At 36.4% G+C, this 13,339-nt stretch overlaps 1 protein-coding gene across 1 annotated transcript in view; it reads left to right on the top strand.

Annotated features, from left to right (window-relative positions):
- CHCHD3 (coiled-coil-helix-coiled-coil-helix domain containing 3) overlaps positions 1-13,339 on the top strand; it is a 343,660-nt gene that overhangs the window by 126,996 nt on the left and 203,325 nt on the right. The window contains exon 4 of the mRNA XM_036761494.1: positions 10,599-10,743. Coding sequence (XP_036617389.1) covers positions 10,599-10,743 — 145 coding nt within the window. The remainder of the gene's footprint in view (positions 1-10,598; positions 10,744-13,339) is intronic.

Here is a 13,339-nt window from a genome sequence, read left to right on the forward strand (position 1 = left end):
TAGAAAATAGAGATGAAGAGGTCATAGAACAATTTGGAACAAAATAGATTCACCAAAAGTAGTTCTAAAATTATGTGTGTGTGTGTGTGGGGGGGGTGTATGCTTGTTTGTGTGTATACAAACATATATACATATGCACACAAGTACATATGTATAGTCACACGTAGACCCCTATTGATAGAATGAAACTGAGAATTTTTGCATGCGGAAGATAAATAGACCAGCACAACTCTAAAACCAAGAACCTTTTTGCCTCTCCGAGTCACTGCTATTTTTCTGAGAAGGAAAGAAGTTTACTACCTCTTGGCTTATGGGCTTACTCTTGTTGGCTTTGGTTTTAGATGTCTGGATTTGTTTCTCTCCTTTCGACTAGGCCTCCAAGGACTAGGAGAGGAAAGGGCAGTGATAATAGCCTCTATTTATTCTTATAGATTAGAAACAAGTAGTTTATTTTCCTTACTGAAAAGGCCTAAGCCATTTGAAAAAAAGCATTTGAAAAAAATGAAGATCTTTTTCTGTGACAAAGTTCTATAACAGTCAAAAGCAAATTATACTTTTTTTTTGAAAAGTAAGAATATAAATTTAACTGACTTGTAAATATTTAAGTATTTTAGCTTTGTTGATATCTTTTTCATAGCTTATATAATTTAAAATTGAACTACTAATCTGTTTTGTGGCAAAATGACTTACCTAACTTAAACAGTGAGGTGTGGTCTATAGGATTTGAAAATTGCTTATATTTCCCACTAAAAGTATGTTATTGCAAAATGTGTACAGTATATAACAATATTTAGAGCTAATCATTAAACTTTTCCCTCCTTTCCCTTATGGAAGCAACAAACCATGAACTTGAACAGGCTCCAAGACATAGCGCAGAATAGAAGATCCTGGCATGCTGTGGTTCATGGGGTCACGAAGAATTGGACACGACTGAACAACTCCACTCCCTATCCGTATTCCTCGATAACAGGACTAGGACTAAATTCTAGAATATTGTCTTTTTTTGTTTTTTGTTTCTTTTTTTTTTTACAAAAACTATATTTCTAACTTACTGCAAGAGGAAATAAGAATTTCTCATAAGTATTGATGAAATAAATTATATATCTAGTAAGGAAAAAAAGTCACATTTCTGTAGTGTTTTAAGGTCTGCCAAACATATTCCTTTCAACAACCTTGAGAAGTAGATTTTGAAAATATTATTATTCCCATTTTTCAGATGAAGAAATTGAAATTGTAAGAGTTTGGATGACTAGGTGATCACACGGTGTGGTAGGAACAATATTTATTTCACAATAAGTTAGGATGGTTTCCTGTTAAGGAAGTAGGGTTGCTGTCTTTGAGACTTGATTGGTTCAGAGGACCAGAAAGCTCCGGTTTTGTGGAGTTTCTAGAGGTTAGACAGAGATCTTCCTAGTGTGCAGGACATCTTTCTCGTTTGGTGTTGATGTCATAACAAATAGAGGTGGAAGTAGAGGAGAGCAACTTTTGTTCTTTTTGGTTGTAAGGAAGGTATTTCATTGCTTTCCAGTCCTGAGCCAGAATCGCTGGACTTGCCTGAACTAGGCCTGACCCAGAATTACTCAGCGGGTGTTTGAAGTGATATTTGACTCCAGGTCTCCTAAATTGAATCCAAGTACCCTACCTACCATGGCAAGGGACATACATGAGAAGGATGTTGTCAAACAATGAAAATAATTCTTTTCTCTTGTTCTTGAAATTGACCTGCTGTTTGCCTCTGTAAAATTATGATTATCAAAAGGCTGCCCATTCAGTGTGCTCATTAGTTAACCAAATTTTAAAATAAATAGAGATAGATGCCTTTTATCTTTAAATGAGTCATTTCTCATATTGTTCCAGATTTGTAATAAAGGAAAACAAATTAAGCAAAAAAAGAAATCTAAAATAGTGACTATTTGGCGTTGTATGTAATATTCTGTCTGTGTGGTCCCCTGTGCTTCTGCCATCAGGGAGGAGGTATGTTTCATTATCTTTTCTCAAGGACCTTCACATGTTTTCGATGGAACAGACCTGGATTTTGTTTTAGGGAACTTTTCATTTACTTCGTTTACTTATTGTGCATGTTGCTTTCTTTGTTCTGTTTCTCTCTGAATTAGTTCATAGACTTAAGAACTGGAAGAAATCTTAGAAGTCATCTAGTCCAACTCCCTTATTTTACATATGAGGAATCTGAGACTCTCACAACTTGTTTGCCCTAAGCTTTGAACTCAGGCTTTTTGGCTTCAAATCTTCAAATCTATTGCCTTTACACTGTTTTATGAAGTGGTATCTTAGAGTTATTTTAATCTGCATTTAAAAAATTTTTAAGTTTGAACCAGGTGTTGTAATGGTTGTTGATAGACCACATTTCGTCTTTTAAGTACATAAACCAACAGAGGGGTGGCACTGTGGATAGATATAACCCTGGATTTAGAGTTAGAAAGATCTGAATTTTTATTTTTTACATTTTTCTGAATTTTTATGATACTTGCTGTTTTCATAATATTGCACCTACCTATATTTCTGTTCAAAATCCAACTTGATCACGTTGTATAATCTTGTTAATATGTTGATACAGCCTTCTCGCTAATATTTAATTCAATGCTTTTGTGTCAGTATTCACTAAGGATATTGGTTCATAGTTTTCTTTCTGTTCTTTTTCCTGATTTACGTATCACGGCCATATGTTATCTGCATAGATATCTTCCCAATGTCGGGCAGAGACATGGAGATCTAATTGGACAGAATATTATATACGTTGTCAAGTATAGCCACTCTTTTGGATATTTTTGCTTATTTTCCTTTGTTCCAAGGGAGACTTCATTCTGGAAGAACGTTAGTAGGACCCTTTCATTCCCTATTTTTGTAAACTATTTAATATTAGAACTAAATTTTCTTTTAATGTTTGATAGCATTCACTTGTAAATCCATCTTGGTTTGGGTTTTTCTTTTTAGTTTCATTTTCAATTTATGGCTTAACTTCTTTTTCTAATAGAGTTATTTAAATTCTTTATTTCTATTAGTGTATATATATATATTTTATTGTTGTACAGATGAATCCATTTCATTTATTGGTTTTGTTGTTATATAACTGGATGAGATAGTTTCTAAAATTTCCTTTTTTTCCCCTCTTTTTTTGGTGTGAATTTTCTTTGCATTTCCAATGTCATTCCATTGCCATTGGAAATGTATAAAATGCCATTGTCAGTTTTGTTAATTAGAGGGAACCAGTTCTTACTTTTGTCAATTTTTATTTTCTTCTATTTTTTGCTTAGATTTTTTTTCCCCAATTCATTGCCTTTCCAGATTTTTAAAAGTTGTACATTCATTTCATTGCTCTGTTCTTTTTCTTTTGTTCATTTCTTCTAATAACTACTCTGGTATCTTTGTATTTCAGAGTTTCTCCTCAACTGTCAGGCAACAGATATTTATTAAATGTTTATTAAGCCTTATGAGTCAGGCACCGTGCTAAGTGCTAGGGAAAGAAAAAGAGGCAAAAAACCCCAGTCCATACCCTCAAGGAGTTCACAGTCTAATGAGGGAGAAAGCAAGCAAACAAATATGTACAAATAAGCTATATGGAGGCAAAATAGGAAATGGGATCTTGTAGAAGTTGTGATTTTAGTTGGAACTTTTAAAGGAACCAGAGGCAGTAGGGAAAACATTCCAGGCATGGAGGACAGCCAGAGAAAATGCCTGGAGCCAACTGATATAATGTCATGTTAGTGGAATAGTGTTTGCTGTGTAAGACCAATAACAAAAGCCACAGAAGGGCTGCCAACACAAGTTCTTTGATCTGCTTTTCTAAGGAAAGCAACTTTAAAGGGTTAACAATCTCAATTTAATTAAACATACATATATCCTTCACTTAGTTCAGGGGGAAGAGATCAGCCCCCTGAACTTCAGAGCAAATACAAACAGAAATTACAAGCATACATTATAAACAGAGGAAATAACACAGACCAGTCTATCCAAAGTGATAATTACCAAAGAAACACCAACATCTGGGTTGTCAGAGCTGGGGGAGCTGGGACAGGGTGGAGAGGTGGCATTTCAGTGGCTTGCCCAAAGTCTCATTACTCTTTCAATGAGTGTACCCCCAAAAGTCAAATGATAACCTTCCGGTATATATACCTGTTCAGGGACCTGAGGGCTGGGGCCAACTTAACATTGGGGAAACCAGAGTGTGGGAAAGTTCCTCAACCACCAGCACCACATCATATACAAATCCATGACTCCCTGTTGCCTTAGTGCTGAGAAGCACTCCAAGACAAAAAAGGTCCCACTTTACCTGTCCCATTCAAAAGCCAGATTCTTGAAGGCACTTAAGGCACTTTGATAGTCTTAGCATCCCAAAAGAGAAGAGCAAAAAAATCCTATCCCAATTACCATTACAAAAAGCCAGGAGAGGGCAGTGTTACTGGATTGAAGAGTATGTGTTGGGGACAAAGGTTAGTTAAATAGACTGGAAAGGTAAGAGAGACTAAGTTACGAAAGACTTTCAGTGCCCAACAGAGGACAAAGCTCTGATCTTTTTGTCATGAATCTTTTCAAATCTTTTGTTGCATTATTTTCATTATTCCCCTGTATGGATCACATTCATTCTTACAGAGTAAAACTTTCTTCGTTAGAAACTTTTTTCTTTTACTTTTTAGAATATCATTCTGATATGTCCTTTTTTTCATAATAGGTCCTGTCCAGTTTTCTTGTGATCCTGACTCTGGTTTGTTAGTACTTGAACTTTTTCTTTCTGGTTGCTTACGGTATTTTCTTTTTTAACCTTGAAGCTCTCAACTTTGTCTATGATGTTCCTGTCAATTTTAATTTTGAGTTTTATTTCCGAAGTTGACTGATAGATTTTTTTTCTTTTTCCCCCCTACTTTGCCCTCTTGTTCAAATTGACCCGGACATTTTGCATTTATGAGTTTTAAAATATTCTCTCCAGCTTTTTTTTTTCTATTTTGTCATGGTTTTCAGGGAATTCAGTGATTGTTAAATTATCTGTCCTTGTCTGATGTCCTGGGTCAGTCATTTTGAGTAGTAGATATCCTATTTTTCATCTTTTTTTTGTCCTTTTATTTTGTTGCAGTATTTGTTGTGGAGGGATCAGCTTCCATTTGCTACTAAATATTTTTGAAAGAGCTTGCTACTTGGGTAAAGCTTTTTACAAACTTCCGTTCTAATCTAGTTAATCTCCCAACTCTTTCCTCTGGAGATGGTGTTCCCCTTGTCATTCATTTTTTATTTCTTCTGGGCATCCTTGTAGCCCTAGTGTGAGAGCCGTTTTCTGCGAGACTCTACTTGCAGTATTTGTGCAGTCTTTGTTTTCTTCAGTTTGCCTCTTAGGTGTTTCTTGATTCATAATATTTTTCCTGATGTTTTTTTTTTTTTTACACTCGTTTCTCTAGCCTTAGCTCCTTATTTGAGACTTTGCGCAAGGCCCAGGTTCTTCCTTCTCCTGTACTCTTCCATAGGGGGGTCAGGTCTCATTTAGTCCTGACCTCAGTTTCCTGGGGACTTGACCTTGGCTTTCACCTTCTTTGGTATGTCCTTACCCAGAACACTGGTAGGTTTTAGAATTCCCTCCAGTAGTTAGTTGATAAGCATTCACTAAGTACCTTCTCTGTCTCTTATAACCTACTGTTGTCTCAGGTGCTGCAAATACCAGTAAAGGCAAAAGATAGTCTTTGATCTTTAGGAGCTTACAGTGTTATGAGGGAGACAGCATGCAGACAGCTATGGACAAACAGATACATACAAAACAAATTGAAGGTAATCAACGGAGAGGAAGGCACTGTCATTTAAGGTGTTAAGGAAAGGTTCTTGTAGAAGACAGAATTTTAGCTGATACTTGAAGGAATACAAGGAAGGTGAGGAGGTCAGCCAGTAAAAATTCCTGCAGTCCTGAGAGCCCTGAAGTCTTGAGGGGCAGACTTGTGGCAGTGTGCTGCCTGTTGTTGGGCCTTGTCTGAGATCAGAGAATTATGGGTTTCCAACCCATCTGGAGCTTCTCTGTAAGAATGCTTTAGGCTTCCTGGCCACCAGAAAGGAAGTGCTGCAGGCTTTAAGTGTACCTGGTGCTTTTCCGCCTAGAGCACCGGCAGGCTCCTGCTTCTTTACCTGAGCTTTTGCTGTCTTGCTTGCCTGAGCTACCTTCCAACTGCCAGCAGGCTTCTGGCTGCTTTTTGGGCATTCTTGTGTTGGATGAAGAATCTTACTCTTTTTTTCCCCCATATATATATCTATATATAGATCTATATCTATATATATATATGTATGTATATATATATATATATATATATATATATTTTTTTTTTTTTTGCTGGGGGCAAGGCAGGGCAGTTGGGGTTAAGTGACTTGCCCCAGGTCACACAGCTAATGAGTGTGTCAGGTGTCCGGGGCTGGATTTGAACTCAGGTCCTCCTGACTCCAGGGCTGGTGCTCTACTCACTGTGCCACCGCCCCACCCCTTAGATTTCTTGATCATCATTATTCACTCTGGCACTCTTTTAGGTATTTGCTGGAATATATATGGGAGAGGTTGCGTCATCAGTCTTTTACTGCTACACCTTACTCAGGGAAGGGGAAATATTTTACGTGTCTCTCCCTTCCCTTGCCCCGGCTCCCCCCCTTCCCCTCCTGCCATGGTTTCACATGTTTTGGTGACTAAATAGCAATGAGCACAGGAAAAAATCGAAGCAGCATAGATTGTTTTGTGTGTTCAAATACAAGGAAAATTAGGAACCCCTGAGAAACCCCTAGCTACTGACAAGCACCCCCAGAAAGAATGGACTCAGATATCTTTGGCATTTAGCAAACCCCCTGGGACTCCATGTCTCCACCAAGGAATCTCAATAGATAGGACCATCCCACTGAAGGATAACCTGGCAGACCCTTCCTGGGAGATATGCCTGGGACTCCGTGACTCCACCAAGGAATGTAAATGAGATTATCCCACTAGTACTATAACCTGACTGAATCTTTTGATCAGCCAGGACCTTTGTTTCTGTTTCTCCCCCCACTCTGTACCCCCATATCCTATATAAGCCAAGCCATCACCCCAACACATTTGCCATTGATTTGTGGTGCCGTGCCCCGATGGCCGCCGGCTAATAAATTCTCCACTTAAAACTTATACTCTGTGGTGTGTCTCGCTCGCTTCTGGTACAACAAAATATAGTACAGTATAACAATGACCTTGATTCAGCAAGAGAAGATATATTTAGTTACTTTTGTTTAAGATGCATTGAAGTTTATGTTTAGAAATATTCTCACAAACATTTTCAAATTTATGTTTTCTTACCTGATTGGTGAAATCATAATTTTATGGGAAATTTACTATTTTGAATACTTCACTGCTTAATGGTAGATGAGATACTATTCGGATGTGACTTCTCCCATTGCATCTTAAATAGATTTCTGTATTGTAGAGAGAAAGCAATGAGCAGATATTAGTCTTTTCTTTTTTAATGGACTCCTTTGACAGTCTGGTGGAATTGATGGTTCCCTTCTCAAAATAGTATTTTTAAATGCACAAAATAAAATACCTAAAGTTTCAGAGGAAATCAAATTATATTGAAGTGTAGTCATCAAACTATTAAAAATCAAGTTTAGGACCCCTACGATAGAGAGAAAGCAAAAGTACACATATTAACTGCTGGTGATCTTTAAAATCTTCCAGTGCTTATGTTTATTCGTTAAACGCTTAGTAAATTGAATTGAATTCTTAGTAGGGTGGATACATTCATGCTATTGCATTAGTTGAAGGTTTCTTGGGAAATAATTTAGTTGGATTTCACTTGTATTGGCATAATTATTCTTGTTTAATAAATTAATCAGTCTGTATTTTAAAAATAGTTCCATTTGTTTACTATGTATTTGAGAGGTTAGTGTTTTATATTTCTCCCCTCTGCGGCCAACCTGTCATCTGACCATTTTTGTCACATTATAGAATATCAAATACTTGAAGGCTACTGTCAGTCAACAGCAGTCAACAAGTATTTATTAACTGCCTTGTGTAAGCCAAGCACTGTGCTAAGTTCTGGGGTAATTTAAAGAAGTCAAAGGACAGCCCCTGCTCTCAAGGAGTTGCTTAGTACAAGGTTAAGTGATTTCCAGTGTCCCACATCAGCTGTCAAGAGCAGAACTTGACCTCAGGTCTTTCTGAGTTTGAGGCCCATTTGCTGTATACTGTGATACATTGCCTCTTTACAAAATTAAAAGTCTTCCCCAGGATTTGACTTTAACCAATTTTAATAATTTTGTGCTATTCTCTTTCATGTACTCTTTTGTTGTTGTTGATTTTGGAGGCAATCCGGTTAAGCAGCTTGTGCCCAGGGTCTGCTAGCAATTGTCTGCGGTCCCATTTGAACTCAGGTTCTCCTGACTCTGGGACTGGTGCTCTATCCCTTGCACCACCTAAAAGCCCCTTTGTTCATGTACTTTTCATGTCCTTTATGTCTCCTCTCCTCCTTGTGATCCTTCCTTCAAACTTCTGTATCTTTAACTACACAATATTGCATTCCTGGAAAGAACTGTTTCCCTCTACCTTGCCCTCAGCCTTCTTTAATGTATATTCCTTTCTTGAGGGCCCTGCTTAGGTGGTACCTCTGCCTTGAATCTTGCCTCACTCACATTCCTCCTGTATAGTTGAAAGAAATCATTCTTATAGCATTTTCTTAGAACCTCATCTGATATCAGCCTGTGTAACAGGTGAAATCTGAAATAACTGAGGAAACAAAGGTTCAAGTTTCCAAGCATATTGATGCATTAAACAGTGTATGCTAATTGCATAACAACTTTGGAACTGACCTCCTCAGTTTGGCACTGGACCCCAAATATAGGGGGAGACAGATTTTTGTGCATCAAAAGAAAACAATTAACAGGATATAAACCAGGATACAAGATTAAGTAATATAATTTCTAACTGGAGAAAAGATTAGGGGCTTTTCAAGTTGGGAGAGGGAGAGCGCAAACAGGTGCAATTCTCTGAAATCAAAAAAAGAGGAGTTCCTCCCCCCCCACCGAGTATCTGTATACAATCAAAGAAACAGTGACTGATTGACTTGTATGGGGCCTGTTTTCAGATAAGACATATAGGTTGCTTGACATGTACAATTGTAAGAAAACTCCTTTCATCAGTCTTTGGATCTGATTGGGTTTCTGGTAAACCTAACCCTAGGTCCTTAGTTAAGGGTCTCTAAGCAACAGGTTGAGGTGGTCCAGCTTACCAGCCATGCAGGGGTTCAAACCATGCAATAAAATTTTCTCACAATTCCCATAATTGAATAAAATTTTCTTACAAAACAAAAATTGGATTACACCCACAATAGAATAAGAAGGGAATTGAATTAGTTCCAGAATTGTGTCACAAGATGGAGACAGTATGGTTCACTCAATTCCCATAATTCCCTCACCTGGAATAGGGCTCCATACTAGATCCTTTCCAGTTCAACATTATTTGTTTAGAAATGATTTTGATGGTAGACTTAACAAATTTGAAAATCATACGAGACTGGAAAGCATAGATGGTGCATCATATTAAAGGATGAAGCTTTAAAAAAGTTGTTGCCATTCTAGAGCTGGTAAGATGAAATTTAAGAGTGATACATAGAAAGCTTTTTTAAGTTAAAAAAAACCAGCCAAATATAGCATTGAGAAAAGAGCTTAACAAAAATAGTTCCCTTTGGGGTGGGGAGGGGCCTTTAGAGTTTTAGTTTTTGCATAGATCCTAGGCAGCCCTTTTAACTTAAGGGAAAAAATATGGATACAAATAACACTGATTTTGTTGACTCCAAAATCATTACGACCCGACAGTAGGTGAAGAGTTGATGCAAACTTACCATAAGTTAAATGTGTAGTATCCATGGCCAGTGTGTGTATTCTTTTGTGGTCATGTCATTTCTGGAATATTTTGTTTGGTTTTGAGCTCTGCTTTCTGGGAGAAGTAATGTGACAATGTTTCAGAGGTGGGTAAGAAGGCTAGTAGAAAGGCCTGGAATGGTTGAAGTAATTGGGTGGAAATTTTCAGTTTGTAGAAGACTTAGAACATAATTATTCTTTTCAAATGCTTGAACAGCAGTTGTGTTGAAGTGGGTAGATTTATTGTATGTAGTTTCATGAGCAGAACACATTTTGGTTTAGCTTATAGAAGGAAAACTCACACTTAACATTTTCCATTATTAGAATATGCTCCTGTCTGAGGTAGTGGATAGATTATTCAAGGAGTCCTTGGATGACCATTTTTTAGTGGTAGGAAAAAGTTCTATATGAGTCTGTTTTCTCATTAATAGTTCACATTTGTTTGATTTCAGCACTTTCACTAGGTCATTCGACTTTAACATATGAAATATATTTTATCTAATTAGTATTGTTTTTAATCTTGTTGACATCATATATATGTGTGTGTGTGTATATATGTATATATATATATATATATGTACTGTCTTATTTTGTGACTTTCAACATCTCCATGGTTACCACTACTCAAGAAAATAGGAGTTAGTAATTTAAATGCTTAAAATCTAATTTATCAACTGTTGAAATTAACATTGAAGTAAAGAAGAAATTATTTTTACATTATGCCTTTTCTTTCTTTGTAGAGTAAAACATGGAAAAATCCAGGCACGTGAGGATATCAACAAACTTCTGGAAAGAGAGAGGGCTATCACCAATGACCAGTTAACTAGAGCCATTCTTCGAGAGAGAGCATCAAGTGAAGAGGAAAAGTCTAAGGTGAAGCATTTGGTGAGTATTGTAGATTTTCTGAAAATTTGCCAGCTTTTAAAATTTTTAATGTTTATTTTTCTAGTTGTTTTCCTCATTTTCATGTCTCATAAATAAATCTTTGTGATTAAACAAATTGGTTCAAGGCTCATATCCTCATGTTAGAACTGTTAAGCCATTTTTGCTATTAGGCCAAATGCCACCAGCTCCTCACCGTGCCTAAAATAAGTATGTTTGTTGTTTTCCCTCACTGCTTGATTCAGACTTATGCTTAAAGTCTGTGGCCCACAGGTTGCTTTGTGTCTCGATCTGTTGTCATTCCCCGCTAACATAAGTATCAGTCAGTGAGTTTGATAAGTCATTTTTGAACTTGGGATAGGGAAGAACAAAGAGCAGATCAAGGGGGCCCTAAGAGATCAGCAGTAAATATTTGATTTTTTATTTTTGTCATAGGAAACAAAAGATAGAGGTGAAGGAAGGCACTGTGAAAAATATTTTTAAATTGATGAAAGAATTAATAATTAGTTTCCCTTATTTCATCTTGTGCATATTCTTTCATGATTAAAGGAACCTGTCCATATTTAGACAACTATTCAACCAGGATCATTTAGCACCATTAGAATTCTTAGATTTTACTTAAGCTGAGCCAAATAAAAATACCTCCAGTGGAGTGGACCCTTTGAGTCTTGAAGACCTAAAAAATAACCCATCCTGTTAAAGCTTTCATTGTCTTGTTCCTTTGCTTATCCAAAATGAGCTTCTGCTTAACATTTGCATTTGTCAAATCTCCTCTTTTCAAAGCGTTGTGAATATTTCACTTTGTTTTGAATGACTTAAAATGTTTTTTTTTAAACTAGGAGAAGTCTTATCTGACCATACTTAAATAAGATCGCAATTCCTAAATGATAGTTTAATAAGGGTGTTAACATATCTAGTACTTTCTTTATATTGCTACCCCTATAGAAAAAAGAATAATGACCCAAATGTAATGCTCCAACTATTTGTTGAATTACATTTATAATCTTTAGTATATTCTAAAACTATGTAAGTATATTAGTGGATAGGGGAAATAAGTTTAGGAAAGAAGGATCCTATCTCCATGTTATAGCTGCCCCCACCTGATAATTTGACATTGATTTACCACATAGAATACCAGTATTTTTTTTCTGAAGGTATCTTTTATTTGATACTTGAGTCATTCATTGTTCTGGAAGTCTTGACTACTGCCCCTCTCTGCTTTTACTGAGAATGAACTTCACTCTAAGGAGTGTGAATAGCTGTAAATCCGATAGTCACAGCTCTTGGAAGAGGAAGAAATAAGACTAAATTCCTCTTGAACTTCTGCATATGGGAACTGTACCAAAGAATTTGTAAGCCTTTTTTTTTTTTTGTAGGAAGAGAACTTGCCTCCTCTTTAATATTATAGTTTCAAATATCCTCATAGTTTTCTTTTATACCCTGTATACCTTTGTATCCCTTCCAGCAGAGCTTACATACTGCTTACCTCAGAAGAGGCTTTGAAGATATACAGCCACTTCTACATAGCAACCCATTGAGGCTGATATAATCACAGATATACAAAGATATATATTTAAAATGATAGTGGGAGACAGGTCTTAGGAATTTTTTTTTTTGCAGGGTCGGGGGAGGTAATTAGTGGGGATGAGATTGAGTTATAGGAGAAAGTAGCTGGTAGATTGTGTTTATTGGGTTAGAGTGGGTTACAGGCAAGCATGATGAGAAAGTATAGCTAGGAACGAGAAAAGCCCTTACAGAATACACACAGTTGACAGAGGCAGAGGGCTGTAGGTCACAAAGCAATGTGGACCCTAAGTCCATGGACAGAGTAAGGAAAAACAACAAACTTTTGAAGTTTAACAAGAACCATTATTGAAGCTAATTAAACATAACATATATAAAGATGCCTTCTTAAATGTCTGAAAACTAGAAATGATGCCTTTCTTGTCCCCTGTAATAGTAAATGAACTATGAATTTGGATATTATTATACATCCTGAAAACTTTGGAATGGAGTTGAAAATTGAAAGGTGGTATTTCACCTTGCTGTATATAAAAAAAAAGAGACATGAAGAGAAGAATTTGTCAGTGTTTGTTTAGCACTGTTCAGAGGTTGTCATGTTAAAAGATTTTTATCGATTGTGTGGAAGGTTTTGAACTATTGATTCTGCAAGAGATGCTATGATGGAGAATATCTGTTCTTTAGACAAAAATATCTCTAGAGCAAAGGTTCTTAATTGTTTTGTGTACCCCTTTTGCAGTCTGGTGAAGGTTATGGACCCTTTCTCAGAATAATATTTTAAATGAAATCCATAGGAATAAAATAGAAACCAATTTCATTGAAATACAATTAGTTATCTATCTTATCTGTCTGTCTGTCTGTCTATATTTAAAAACACAAGGTCACAAACCCCAGTTAAAAACCTCTGTTCTAGAGGGACAAGGGACCATTTAGTACAATAGGTTGATAGAAATTTTTCCTTAAAAGTGTCTAATTCTAATTGATTAAATTATCTGGTTACTTTCCAATTATCTTTTCTGAAATTTGGTTTCCTAAATGTGAATCTACATACTTGTAAGGATATTTTTTTAGTGACTTA

The sequence above is a fragment of the Trichosurus vulpecula genome, chromosome 5 (assembly GCF_011100635.1).
Source record: "Trichosurus vulpecula isolate mTriVul1 chromosome 5, mTriVul1.pri, whole genome shotgun sequence".
Classification (NCBI taxonomy): domain Eukaryota; kingdom Metazoa; phylum Chordata; class Mammalia; order Diprotodontia; family Phalangeridae; genus Trichosurus; species Trichosurus vulpecula.